Source organism: Archocentrus centrarchus, chromosome 9 (genome assembly GCF_007364275.1).
Source record: "Archocentrus centrarchus isolate MPI-CPG fArcCen1 chromosome 9, fArcCen1, whole genome shotgun sequence".
In the NCBI taxonomy this organism is placed as follows: Eukaryota; Metazoa; Chordata; class Actinopteri; order Cichliformes; family Cichlidae; genus Archocentrus; species Archocentrus centrarchus.
This window is the reverse complement of record NC_044354.1, coordinates 22,178,499-22,193,255: the sequence shown is the minus strand read 5'-3', so window position 1 is coordinate 22,193,255 and position 14,757 is coordinate 22,178,499. Positions and strand designations below refer to the sequence as shown.

Below are 14,757 nucleotides of genomic sequence, written 5' to 3'. Positions count from 1 at the left end.
ATTAATGCGTGTGTCATGCTTATTTTTGTTGTGCCCGTGGATCATGTGCTGTATTGGTGTTGGCATTTTACTTTCCACTGCAATAACGCGATGATGGTCGTTATAAAAGCAGTGCTGTTTCTATATAAAAAGACAGAGGTCGATTTTTTTTTTTTTTTAAATCATTTGAATTCTGTAGGCATGTCAGTACAGCTATTTGTTTTACAGCAGGAAGAGAACACTTGGCACACACCGTCTAAGATTTGACTATTAAATAGTAAACTTGATTAAACAAGGAATATCTCAACATATATATCCTGAGAGAAGTGTTAAAGGAGTGGTGCATGCCCGAGCGTTACGCCTACACTTAGGTTTGCTGTCTGCAAAGGCTTATCTTGTCTGTGTTTTGACAGGGCTTAGGGAGGGAAGAGGTGAGCCATGCAGTCAGTGTCAGTCAAAACTGTGTGAGGAGTGCATTTGCACTTCTCCCACAAACAGGCCTAATGTCTCTTTATTTTTTTTATATTTCTCTCTTTCCTCCCAGCATGGCCACAAATACCAGCTTGGCTTGCTATTGTTGCTCATTGGCTTACTTCTCTGTGTGCTCATGGACAGTGGACTAAAGCTCATTCTCATCAACAGGTATAGTGCTACTTTGCAAGGTCACGCCTGTTATCCCCTGATAAACAAAAACGCGTGGAAGATGGGCAGAAACAAAGCTCTGGTGCTGGCGTCAACAGTGACAACACAGCTTGGCTGTCTCCACTGATAAAGGCATAGCGGCACACAGCTGGAAAGGCAACAACCTGGACAAGCAGTGGTATTAGTTGAATCCTGTCACTCAAAATAAGAGGGGAGCAGGGATAATTAGAGTTGCCACACTGGTGCGTGGGATGACTTGAAGTCCAACTTTAACGCTTTTCCTGAAGTAATTACTGTAGGTAGCTGATAACTGCTCCATCAATTGATGGATTTCAACAGTTGCAGAGTAGCACTGCGCAGCGGCGTTAGCAGAGGTGCTGCTAGTGATGAGGCCCCAGGGGAGAAGTCTGACCTCCAGACAGCTCTAATAATGTCCTTTCCAACTGACAAGCACGAAGCGCAATGGCAGGCCACCCTACACCAGTCGTAATGACAAGCTGTAATGCACAGGTCAGCCATTTTGTTATTAGCCAAGACCTGTCAGTAGGACAGAAGTCAGGAAGAGACAGGTGGAGTGGTGTTTGTCACATGTCACATCATTATCCTATCTTTGCCATTACTGAAATCAAATACATCACCCAGGAGAAAGGCGATTCCTTACTTTCCTAAAACTAGTGCTGCTGCAAAAAAAGTGAACAAGAGACTAATTTATTTGTTAAACTCAACAACTTCAATTAAAAGTTGTGATGTAACCTTGGTGTTCTTCCTTGGATAACTGCAAATTATGCCTGAATCACACAGCACAAGCAATGACGCACACAAAAAAGTGAGAAAATGAAATTGTTAATTATAAAGTTCCACTCATATTCCATCCAATTAGTAGAACAAGTGTCTTCCTGAGAGAAATCCAGAGAAATGGTGAATAAGAGAGCAGAATACACAGTCGCAAAGCCCCTTTATTTACAGATCCACACGCTACTGTACCTCTGACTGGTGGCCAGTATTGGCACCCTCCACCCTTTGATCTGGCTCAGCTCTGTGTCTGACACCTCAATCTGGAGGGGGAGACGAGGGATCCACACGTTGAGCTCCAGCTGAGCACTTAGGTATCCATGGGTGAAGTTCACCATCATCTTCACCTTGCCCTTCATCTCCTTGCCGTTCACAAAAACGTAGTCACACCTGTCAGACACCTGCATGCGAGGAGGGGGAAGGATTAAAAAAGACAGCATTTAAGTTGAGCTCTTCTGACAGCTGCACCAGATGACTACAGAGTGAATTACACAGTGCAATATACTGTACAGAGTATCATGTTGGCCCTGGCACTGCGAGTTGATTATAAGGCTTTACACTTCTGAGCACTCCACTGATGTAGTATTCCTGTAACTACTTTGAACAAGATGAAAGGTCCTCGATCTGCTCGACTCTCAGGAGAAGAGGGAGGAGGACAGCGAGGACATCTTTGAACCTGAGGGAAAGCACAGCGTGGTCCGCCGTTTTATTATTGTTCAGCCTACAGCTAAAAGGAGAGCCAGCAGATGGACACTAGTAAGATGAGAGCAACTGTCTCCTGATAAAATGACCAAAGTTAAAGCTACTGGTTTTGTAAATTGAGTGAGTGAGACAATTTTGTGCTATTGAAAGATAGAAGTCACTGCTGCTTTTTTTTTTTTTTTAGCCTTTTTTAAAGATATTCCTTGATTATTGATTAGAAGGCTTTAACACACACACACACACACACACACACACACACACACACACACACACACACACACACACACACTGAGCACTTAAGAGGTAATTAATTAGTATACTTTGAATATAGATACACATTAAAAAAAAAATTCTTGGCACTTTGTCAATCATACATATTAATCTCATCATAAAACAGGCTACCATAGTTGGTACCAGATGGAATTAGACGGTCTGGGGAAATATCTTTTTTTTTTTTTCCTTCTTTTTGTTCTTCCAAGTTATTTCTCTACAGTGAGATAAAACCATAAACAACCATTTATCATGAAGCTGTGGCAGGATATCCCCTGAGACCAAGAAGAAAAAAAAAAAAACATGTGTGGCAGAATGTATTCTAGTTACTTCGCCTTGAGCATGACGCTAGCTGTGGAGTTTGTGTGGTACCGTGGAAACTAAATGTGGCTGTTTTGGATAAGGAAAAGCAGATATTTGGAGATTTGCTGCATCGATTTTTGCAGTCTGCACCAGTGAGCTTGCAGGCTGGCATTCCTCAAGAACTGGTATGTGGATTGCAAGTAGCTCCACTTGGTGTGGGCTTGATCAAAACAACAGAACATCAAAACAACCTCATGAGAAACCTTCCAGTAAATTTTTTTTTTATGTTTTTTTTTTTTTATTCCATTCATGTTGACGTATGGATATAAACAAACTGCTTCAGTCAGGAAAGAACTGAAAGAACAATTTGATGCAATAACATGAACACACAAAAAAGAAAAGTCTGCTTTTAAATGAAATGTGTAGTATTGTTTGAAAAAGATTTTGCTACACAATTTTTTTTTGTGTAAGAAAATACATACCTTCAACTCTATTGTGGTAATTTATCAAATTTTGTAAGGAAGTAAAACAAATTTTGGACATATTTGTAGTCCATATGTGTGCATTTGTTCAAACCTCTGGGTGAGTTCTTTCCTTTCTTTTTGCTTTGTTTTCCAGAGTTTGACAGAAGGTCACCGATGCAGCAAGGTGATTATTTTGTCAACGAGACCACATAAAAGTACTGATTATGATACGAGTTTAGACAAGGTTCAGAAAGCTCCCCCAAATCCTTAACTGATCTGAATTAAGCTGCTTTTCTCTTTGAGGTCACCTCCTTCCCCACTGCTCCACCGCTTATCCTTCTGACTCCTTGCAGATATGCATTAGTGCAGAAAACATCAGTGTAAGACTGAGCAAAAACCTTCGTGACGGGGATCATCACAGGTGAGGTGTCCTACACCCCCAAAAATCACTTCTGCACTGCAGCACGTGTCATAAATTCACAAGTGGAAGTAGTCAAAACTCACAGGGCAATCTGAAAGTAACAGCACTGAAAAGAGTCCAGAGCTGCACAAGGAAAGAACCTCGAAAGGGACCTAAAAAATTTAAATAAAAGATCTTATTTTGGGTGGAGCTGCTAAGCCATACTACTAAATTCAACACTGGGAGGTTCCAACTTGCTCTTAAGTCTGGATCCTAGTGTTGGACAAGAAGAGGAAGAAAGCTGTAGTGATACGCATACCAAGTGATGGCAACATCAAGACGGAGGTACACAAGAGGCTCAATAAATACCAAGGGCTGAGAGAAGAGCTAGAGAGGATGTGGAAGGTGAAGGTAACAGTGGTCCCTGTGTTAACTGGGATTACATAGTAATTTCAAATAAAATATATTGAATTTCCATTTAATTCAAGGAGAATCAATCAATCAATCAATCAATCAATCAATCAATCAATCAAAATCTTTATTTTGAACAGGTAAGTTAATACACATAAAAACAAGTTCACGTGCAATGTGGCTTTGTTTTTCTGTTCGAATAGGAGTAAGAGGAAGCAGATGCTTATTAATTCCTACCCCTAACTTGCTCATCCTATATTTCTGATGTAATTATACAGTCAGAAATATACATATATACATAATATGTACACACACACACACACTCACACACATGCATTTTATACAGTACATCCATATAAATATTTAACACTCTACCTCATTCATATAGCGCATTATAAGTGTTATTTTATATAAATTTTTAAACTGATTTATATTGGTACATGTTTTCAGTTTCTCTTCTAAATTGTTCCACAAATTCACTCCACACACTGCTATGCACATGCTTTATATTGTTGTCCCTACTTTATATATTTTTTTAAACTTAGCTCTTTCCTCAGTTCATTACCCCCTTCTCTGTCTGTGAACATTTTTTAAATGCTTTCTTATAACATATTATTTTTTGCTTTGTATAGTATTTGACCAGTTTTAAATTTTACCAGATCAATAAATTTCAACATGTTTGACCTTAAAAATAAAGCATTTGTATACTCCAGATATCCGACATTATTAACTATCTTTTTTACTCTTTTTTGTAATGTATAGTGACTATAGTGTGCTTTTGTATGTGTTACCCCATATTTCCACACAATAATTGAAGTAAGATAACACCACTTAACAGTATAAAATATGCAGTGATTTCTGGTTCAGAACACGCCTTGTTTTTCCTAACAAGGCAATGCTCTTTGCTATTTTTGCTATTTTTTCTTCTCACTTCAAATTATAATTTTATAATTTAAAAAAAAAAATTACTTTGCAAATTGTATTTTCATGTCTGACTGTTTGACTGTGAACATTTGTTTTTACACCAGCTATTCTTAAATTTCTTAAAAAAAAAAAAAAAAAAAAAAAAAAAAAAGTTCTCCCACACAACAGTGAGCTGTCAAAGGCAGTGGACTTTATGACCAGAGACGAAGAAACTCTGAAAGCTCCCGTGAGAAAGATGAAAAGCACGCTGCAGGGCATCCTTCAAGGCTACATCTAACCATCAGAGAACTTCTGTTAAGGACTGCACAAGCCTTGCATTTTCAAGTGGACACATATGGGATCAATGGATATTTCCTCTGTGTTATTACACTAAAAACAGAGAACAGACAAAGTGGTACCTTTTAATACAGTGCAACAAAACATGTGACAGAGTAGCTTAAAGAAGCTTTTAAACATTTTTTACAAGTGCAGCATCCCTCCCCTGGTTACAGTCATTCATGGAGCACATTGGACTCAGGACTCCCAATGTGAGAGTCTGTTTGAAAAGATAAAGATGTCAGAGGAGTCCCAGCTCTTTATCAGCCCTCATTGTTAGCCTCTTTTTCTCTCACTGCACTCAGTTTGCTGAGACTGAAGTGCTTTTGACAGCCTCTTCATCTCTGACTTTACTTAGTTGATGCGAAGCAACTTAGCTGCATGAGCACTGGATTGCAATGCCTGACTGAACAGCATGCAAAGCTCACTGCTACTGCAGTAGCTAAACAAATGAACAGTGAAGGAGATGCTATCAGTCTTACCTTTTGCCATAAAAATTAGGTTTTAAATAACAAGAGTTTGTAAACAACTGGTATTTATTAATATACAGCTCTACTACAGTATTTTTAATGACAGGGGAATTACTGTAACTGCCTGCTAGCATTTTGACCCCCCCTCCAGTAATCTAAGGAGAAACAATTATGGAAAACATGGCAGCTGACACTGCGCTGTCCCAGCCCATTACACAGACACTCTTAAACCGTCCTGTTGTGCACTCTTATTGGCCAGAATAGACTTAAATCAATATTGCAACATAAGTGGACATTGCCACTTAATCAGCAGTCCCTTTAACCCCTCCTCCATCCTCACCACTGGGTATGCATTGTGCCACACTGAGGGTGGAACTGCCTCTGTGAGTTACACACTCTCCATCATTCTTCTTTACAAAGTATCATAAACGTCCAGGAGGATCCACTGCCACATTAATCAGACACATTAGGCAGCTAACGGGAGAATACTTACAGAGAACATTAAGGCTGTCTCTGGATCTAGCCCAGGAAATTAACTACTCACCAGACAGACACAATCCAAGGTAGATATGAGCGATGGGAGTAGGAAGCATGAAGGTAGGATGAGTCTCTCTGTGGCTTGTACACAGAGCCAGTTTGACAGAACCAATTAAGCTGCTCTGACTTCTCTGCATAAGAATCAGCGCTCACTTCAGTGCAAGGAAAGAGTTTGTATATAACAAGGTTTCTAACAACTATCCTCCATGATAGCCGGAGCTGTAGGAGCTCACTCATAACACAACCTTCATGATTTCCCAGCAATGTGATGAATGTGCGTGTACTGCTGCGGCTGATGCTACCATTTCAGCTATTCTTTTATTTGTACGAGCTACCGAATTACTGCACGTCTTTTCTAGCAAGAACACAGAGGTCAGTTCTGAAACAAGAAATACTTTAGTGCCAGAATGTGGGAAAAGAGGGCTCCAAGTTATGCATGTTATGAATGAATTGCTAATTTGCTGTATCAATACTTTCTTTACACAGAGGCAATTTATATACCCTTAAAAATATTTGTCAGAGGCGAAATCCAGTGAGCTTGCACAGTTGCCCGGGGGTGATATTTATGAAAATGGCCACATCAAAGGCCAGTGCAGACAACCCACCACCTGAAGAAAGAAGAACTTGTCAATCAGCAGTATTTTTAAAAGCTACCACTCCTATGACTTTGGCTGGACCGTAGATGTCAACTAACACGGTGCTAAATGGTGCTAAAGGGGCACCTGGAAACCAAATAATGCCTTCTGAAAGAAACTTGGCTTCTTCAGACGAGTGCTGGATCTGAGCCAGAGGTAGCGAGACAGTTTTTTTAGGACTGTGTGAACGTGCCTGATAGTGATGATGACAGTCTGGAAAGAAAACGAAAAAGTCACAAATGGGATATCCAAATTGCTTCAATCTGACAATAAAACCAACAGAAGAGTTTGCCCTCTATACTGTAAACCCAGATTTTGATTCCACTTAAAAATACTGACTTCATATTACTTAAAATAGAATGTGAACATTACTTGTTAATGCTGAGTAGACTGTATTTTTTGATGGTCTATCTTATTGTAATCATGTGTTTGAGTTCAAACAACTTAATATCATCAAGTTTTGCACCTGCTAAAAATCTAGTTTATACCAGTTTTAACAGACCGGAGTAATGCACATCTGCATGGTGGCATGATGGTTAGCAGTGCTACCTCACAGGTAGAACACCATCTTGAAGGTCTGGGTTCAATTCCAGCTTGGCCCAGACCTCTCGCTGTTTGGAATAGTTGACATTTGGTGTTTTTGTTCACAACGCTCTCTCGTATAGTTTTTTTAAATTGTATTATTATTTGTAAATGTTAATGTACAAGCATTCAGCAGGGCTGAGTTTTATCATGTTTATTTACCAAATTTAAACAGACACAGTTCAACACTGTAAAAAATAGTTGTGTTACTGGGCAGCATGGTGGTGTGGTGGTTAGCACTGCTGCCTCACAGCTAGAATAGCTATCTGATAGTCTGGGTTCAATTCCACCTTAGCCTGGGACTCTTGCTGTGTGGCGTTTGTATGTTCTCCCTGTGTCTGTGTGGGTTTCCTCCCACAATCTGAAGACATGCAGTTACTGGGGTTAGGTTAATTGGGCTCTCTAAATTGCCCACAGGTGTGAATGGTTGTCTGTGTCAGCCCTGTAACAGGCTGGTGACCTGTACGAGGTGTACCCTGCATCTTACTGCCTTGTCAGCTGGGATAGGCTCCACCCCCCACACAACCATGAAAAGGATAGGGGAAATTGATCGATCAAAAAAACTATAAAAGATAAGTTTGGTCAATTAGAACATACAATTTAGTTCAATTGGAAATGGAGTAGTGCTTACTTAACAGGCTGAGTTAAATGAACTGTTTCATTACTTAAAAAATTTAAGGCAACGAGTTACCTTGGTTTTTTTAAGCAGATTCAACTTATCCGGGTTTACAGTGTAGCGTGCTTTGGCCACAAACAGTTTCAAAACCACTGCTACATGGATGCATACTGGCCTTCCATAGAGTTACACACAGTAAATATACATATGCTGCCCTTATTGTGAGCTATGCACCAGCCCTAAACTCAACTGTCAACATGTTAATCCAGAAAAGGCTGTGCATGATAGCACAGGCATAGCCTTATTTCTTCCTACTTGTCAGAGAAAATTAGTGTAAACAGGGCAAATCCCCAAAGAGCTTTAAAGTAAAAGCATGTGACCGGAGGTATTTCTTTATAATTTACTGTAATTAGGAGGCCATGAGTGAGTGGATGCATCATTTAATGTGAAAAGTGATTCATTATTCAGTTTTAATGTCACTCTGTGTTTATTTAATCTTAATTCTCCAGGTCAAAATTTGTCACCTTTAAATATATGATCACAGGCCATGATTAGAATGAACTTTGCCGAGTGAGCAGCAGTTAAGTATGCAGGATAAATACCTGGAGATCTAAACTGCAGGTTTAACATCCTAAACATCCTCGTCCACCTAACTGTTCTCCAGAAGACACTTAACTATCCATCACTCACAGATCAGACATTATAAAATGAACAATTAAGGCAAGCTGGAATGCGCTCCGATTTTTACAAGATTTTTTTCATTGCGGGGCTTTTTTTGGATCGAGCCGGTAAAGGCAGAAAAGACAGCAGGAAAATTAAAGGGGAGATGACGCACAGCAAAGGGCCTCGGGCAGAATCTAACCAAGACACTGCAGGCAGGGCCAAGCCTTCTATACATGGCTCATCCAAATGAGCCATGGGGGGTGCTGACTGATTTGATAGTTTTATTCTTTGCGTTTGCATTGAGTCTTAAGGATCCTGTGTGAGAGTGACTTCCTTTGTTTGCATAGCAAAGCCACTGTTACCGAAGCTCAAGTTTACAGCGCTGTAAGGAACTGTTTTTTTTTTTCCTTTCTCATGCCGCAGGTTTAAAAGGGGCTGTATAAAGAAAAACTTGCCAGTAGTCAACGCATATCAAACACATTCTTTCATGTTGTTTTCCAGTGTTTGTTTATATTTTCTGCAGGATGCGTGTGTGTGTGTGTGTGCTAAATGTGCTAAACACAGAGGCTCCTGTGATCTAATTTGAACACTTTCTACCTGCATAGTGTTTAATATATGCAATTATATTTTGATGGGTTTTGCATTTGCAAATTGACCATTTAAATGTATCCTGCAGGAAAATCTACACGTACAAAATATTACTTAAGAAATAAAATGCTTTACATTCTTGTACTGTGCCATATTTCTAAAGACATTTTTGCACAGGGCATCACCTTGGTACTGCACAATATTGTAACATGTAAAAGAAATGTCAGTCTTTGAAACATCAACAGAAGCATTTGATGGCAGGGTGTTCATATGAGAGCAGAGACTGCAAAGGTTTTTTTTCGCCCCCCCCTTTCAGAAGATGATCTTACTGACCTTGACCACATCTTCGTCTGTTGAGCGACACGTCACTGCTTCAGAGACATCAGTAACAGAGGCATCAGTTCCAACAGTCACCACCTTTACAGGGACAGCCACTGTCTTTCCAGTCAGTACAGCAGTGTTCAAAATCTCACAGTCCTAAAGACAAAAAAGGAAGACAGAGATCAAAGTGAAAATAACAGCTGGAGACATCCAGTAAGAGCTCAGAGAGGCAAGTGGTATTGACAATGATTTAAAGAGGCTTTGCGCGCCACTCGGTTAATCAATTCTCGATAAATAACTGATGGGGAGCTTATTATCTTATCTTATCTCACCTTATCTATAATGTATTTCATAAAAGTCAAGGTGAAATTTGACCTGCCAACACTAGTCAGTCCCATTATGTATAAATTGGCACTTACTGGCCAATCCCACTTAACTAGGCTCCATGTGAAAAAAGCACCAAATGCTATAATTTGCCCCTGGGCTGCAGTGGAGATTGTTTCAGTAAATGACCTCAGTGATCAGACAGCCCTGGTCCTTTAAGTTCACTGGCACAGCTTCATTACTCTGAACAGAAATCTTAACCTTTCATTACAGACACACACACACACACACACACACACACACACACACACACACACACACACACACACACACACACACACACACACTAGTATTGTCACAGAAGATAATCGGGACCAATTAAGATAAGTCTGAGTTAACTTTTTCTCTCTGAAGTCACCAAAGCACATTGGATTGTCCCTTCTGCCTATTCAGCCCAAAGAAATTGGACTTCAATTATACAAATTGCTGTGGAACCCTGAGCGCCACAGTAAATAGCTGCTACTAAGGTCAACGTGTACTTTTTAATAGTTATACTGTACAGCAAGCATATACTGCTACTGGTGAACTGAAGTGACTTCAGCTAATTTTAAAGCATGACAAAAGTCTATTTTCAAGATGTTTTCATTCTGCTACTGGCGCAGTCTTACAAAAGCTCCGATTTCCTTGATTTCAATAGGCGAGAAGCCCAAGGCATCTTTTCTGTCACCACTGTATTGAAGCTTTTCCAGCACTGAAGACATTTTGCTGCTATTTTTTTTCTTCCTTTTAACAGAGAAATCTTCCTCTGGAGTGATGCCTGTTGAATTAAATGTCACATTTGTTTAGAGTTTTATTGCTAAACCTGACAGGCACAGACATGACCAATCTACAGCGTCTGACTTCCTGTCCATATTCATATGTATTCCACAGTCACCAGGGAAGGACACAAGATCCGTGCACTCGCTATCCAAAGACTTCCCCACATGTTTCTGAGCTTACAAATGGTCATTTGTAACACCATTCAGCTTTGGAGTGAAATGATTATTAGCTAAGCCAGGAGATACAAGTGACTCACAAAAAACACTTAATCTTCAAATGGCATTTCATTACAATTTTATAGACTGTGACAGTGTTATATAGCAATATAAACCCCACTCTTGCTGTGCCACTGACTTTGATTCAATCCCCCTTAAAACTGAGGAATGCTGTAAATTAATTCCACGTCTGCTGGGATTCCTCCATTTTCAGAGGGTCATCTATAATATATGATGGGGTAAATGGTGGGGACCTGGTGAAAGTGGGGGCTAATGTTAGATTACAGCAGCTGGATATGACCCAGCGGGTTGAGAGCAGAAGAGAGCAAAGCCTGGCAGTAATAAGCCACAGCGGGATCCCACCGGTGATGCATCAGTGGTCCACACACTCTGACACAGACAGCGCAATTAAACACATAATAGAGGCCAGTGGTGAACATCAGCAGGTTAAAATAGTGTGAATGAAGACACAGCGAAATACGGGCCTGTGAAGCCAGAAAAAATGTTCTTACTGCAGTACAGCCAGGTTAGTCTTTGAGATGCTAGATATTCCAAAGGTGAATCCCATAAAGGCCCATTAACAGTAGTTTGGTGTCAGTTTTATTTCAATAGTCTTTAATTTTAGAATATTATCGGGTGCCAAATGTACTATTTATAACACTTGTGCTATGTTTAGTATGCAAAGATTTTTCTAAAGACCCTCTTCACATCATAGCGTGCGAAAACAGCAGCCTTTGATAGCAACAAATATATTTTGCATTTCATGTAAAATTGGCTGAACAGGAGATAAGATATGCTATAACATAATTAGTTTCTATGCTGTGTCATTAGGTGAGCTTCCTTTGTACCGAATAAGATTACAAATCTAACAAATTTTCACATCTTGTAGAAAGTCAGTATTGCTGAAGACACAATGTTATCTTTTAAATTATTACCATTTATGATCTGCTGTTACAAGAATAACACGGCCTAAGAGAACCCATGACAAACAATGTTTTATCAGGAAATCATGCACCATGCAAAGACCAATATGTGACATAACTGCAAAGTTCAAAAGGAATGAATCCAATTATGAAGCTTTTTGAGACCCTAATAAAACAGATTTGCTTGATGACAGACTGGAAATCAAGCCCGGCAAAAGATGCTATTGCTTAGTAAAACCTGAAACACCATCCCCACTGAGCATCGGCTTAGAAAGGTGATGTGCAGGTATCTAACAGTGACACACACAGTTCACAAAAACTGAGTCGTTTTTACGCCTCTGTGGAAAAACATGAGGACTGGCCAGAAGCAGTATTGTGTGATCTGAGGTGTCCTTCACCTCTTCATACATTGTAGTCTTTTTTTTTTTTGACACAGTCTCCTTTCCAGCATTAAAAACTGATACCTTTAGAAAAATTTCTATGTATGTGGGTTGAATGCTAGTTTGCATCTCACCTGTTGACACTGGTGTTTGTGCTTTACTTGCGAGCTAGTCTGCCCCATCAAGTCTAATACACAGGATTCTTTTTGTCCAATAATCTGTGCGAGACCTGCCTGTCTGCTTTATCAAGGATCTCTCTGTTAGCATTCAGCGCGCTGCTGAGGCTGGTAATGTGTTCTGGGCCGTAATTTCTGCCTGTGTCTCACTTGGATCTGAAAATAAGTGAGATTTATGGTGTCAGCCTGAGTGACACGGGCAGCATGAGAAGCAGCGAAGCCGGCCGTCGGGGTGTTGCGATTAACTTCTGCCTCGGCTCTGCGCTAACACATCCATATTCTGACCCCGCCATCCAGACTGCAGCTACAAATGAACAGGTCAAACACATTGTCGAGTTGAGGATTTTAGGGCCTGCATTATTCATAGTGCGACAGACAGAAGAGAGTGCGGTAAATACAGTGTAAATGCGTAGTGTGTGCACCTGTTTGTCTCAACCCCACATTGCTGAGGCTGTCCTAAAGCCAGCAGGCTGTCAAGATAAAACAACAACAACAACAAAAAAAGCACACGCCACAGCAGTGAAAAATCCTGCAAGCCAAAACACCTAATCTGGTGTTTGGGTTGATTGATGACTTGTTATTGGACATGAGCCTCTTTATGATCTTTCATGTCATTTCAAGAGCAGGTGCTTTAAGGCAGCCATGATGCCTGCCAATACTCAGCTTAACTATAGTAAATGAAATATTCATAGTTGGGATAAATATTTTCATCCCTTGGTGATAAAGAATATGTACGTGTGAGGAAACTGAAATGGGACAACGGGAACAGTGCATATGCTGTAGACATTAAACGCCACTCAGACAGTGTCCTGGAGCTATTAAGCAGACTAAAAGAGACATGTCCTTTCATCAGCTTTCTCTCTCCACATTGTGCAATGCTCAATGTGGCACTTCCTCCCCTCCATTCTAGTGGGCGTTTAATTGGCTAGAAGAGAAAAACATGGAGGAGAGTGGGAATAAAGGCCTTGGTAGCGCCATGCAGAGCGATACATCACTGCATGACAGCGCATTGAAGTGGTGGGATGATTGTGAAGCCAACACAGTGCCTTTTAATGAGGGTCTCTCTCTCTCTCTCTCTCTCTTGCTCCCTTCTCTTGTCATCCCACTTTTACTTCTCCAAGTAAGGACAAGTTACTCTCCTGTCTTCATTTCCCCCTTTTCCTTGTATCTTCCCAGCTGATGGGATAAAGGTGGCTGCAGTATGTAGCACTCCAAGACCCATCTCCACTTAGTGGTCAACCCTCACTGCCTCCTAAAAGACATCTAACTGCCTTTCAGTAGCAGTGCCCTGTCTCAGGTACATGCCGGTCAGAGATCTGATCTGCTCATTACTGTGGGCTGTGGATGGCAGGGAGAAGATTAACTCGATGGCTGCTTTGATATTTGATATGTTCAGTTTTAAAAGGAGATGTAATGAGGGCTCATGTTGAGGACATGGACAGGATGAACTGCCACCTCAGAATAAAATGTAATGTTGAGGGCCACTTTTGTAGATACCTCAGTCAATAATTAAGAGACATCAAAGAAAGTGTACCTTATTAAGCTGTTTTCACACGTGAACTCCTGGACAGTGTCGGCAGAATCAAGTCAGGATACTGTCCACTGTTGCTGTCTCTATAATGCAGCGCACATTTGGATTGGATTACATGGACTTTAAAAACCACTGCATTGTATGTTCGTATGCAACTTTAGCGAGATCTCGAAAACAATGGGGCAGCAGTGCATGTGTGAAAACAGCATTATTCTGCAGTGCACTCTGTTTCCTACCCTCCTCTCAACCTCATGGGTGAACTAAGATTTGAAGTGTGCAGTTATTACAGCAGATGTTCAACATTTTGAGTAGCATGATGATTCGCTTTTTTTTTTTAGATAAGCCGATTGATGTCTGTACCCTAAACATGATGCAACCACCAGTAGCCAATTAGTCAGGTTTAGTATAAAGAGTGTGAGATTGTGAAAAAAAAAACTAGCAAAGAAGAAGAAGAAAAAAAAGCCACCATCAGCACTCCAAAAGCTACATGTCTTGTTTGTTTAATCATTCAAAAACTGAAATGCAAGGGGGAAAATATCAAGTTCTGGTCTTTTGTGGGGATAGGGGGAAACTCGGGGCAGCTGCAAATAAAAAAGTCCAACAAATAATCCCAATAAAAGCACAAATAATAAAATGTGCTCATTGTTACCCCCAATTACACTCTTTATACTAAGCTGAGCCTTTAATGGCTGCAGTTTCATATGTACTGTCCAAAAAATGGTTGCGATGATTGGCTATACATAGTTTATATAATAAACCTATTTCCCAAGATGGT

At 40.3% G+C, this 14,757-nt stretch overlaps 1 protein-coding gene across 1 annotated transcript in view; it reads right to left on the bottom strand.

Moving 5' to 3' along the window:
• Positions 1 to 14,757, bottom strand: part of si:dkeyp-14d3.1 (transmembrane protein 132C) — a 145,016-nt gene that overhangs the window by 13,576 nt on the left and 116,683 nt on the right. Inside the window, exons 5-6 of the mRNA XM_030737571.1 lie at positions 9,627 to 9,770; positions 1,606 to 1,814 (exon numbers count right to left, since the gene is read on the bottom strand). Of these exons, the coding sequence (XP_030593431.1) occupies positions 1,606 to 1,814; positions 9,627 to 9,770 (353 nt within the window). The remainder of the gene's footprint in view (positions 1 to 1,605; positions 1,815 to 9,626; positions 9,771 to 14,757) is intronic.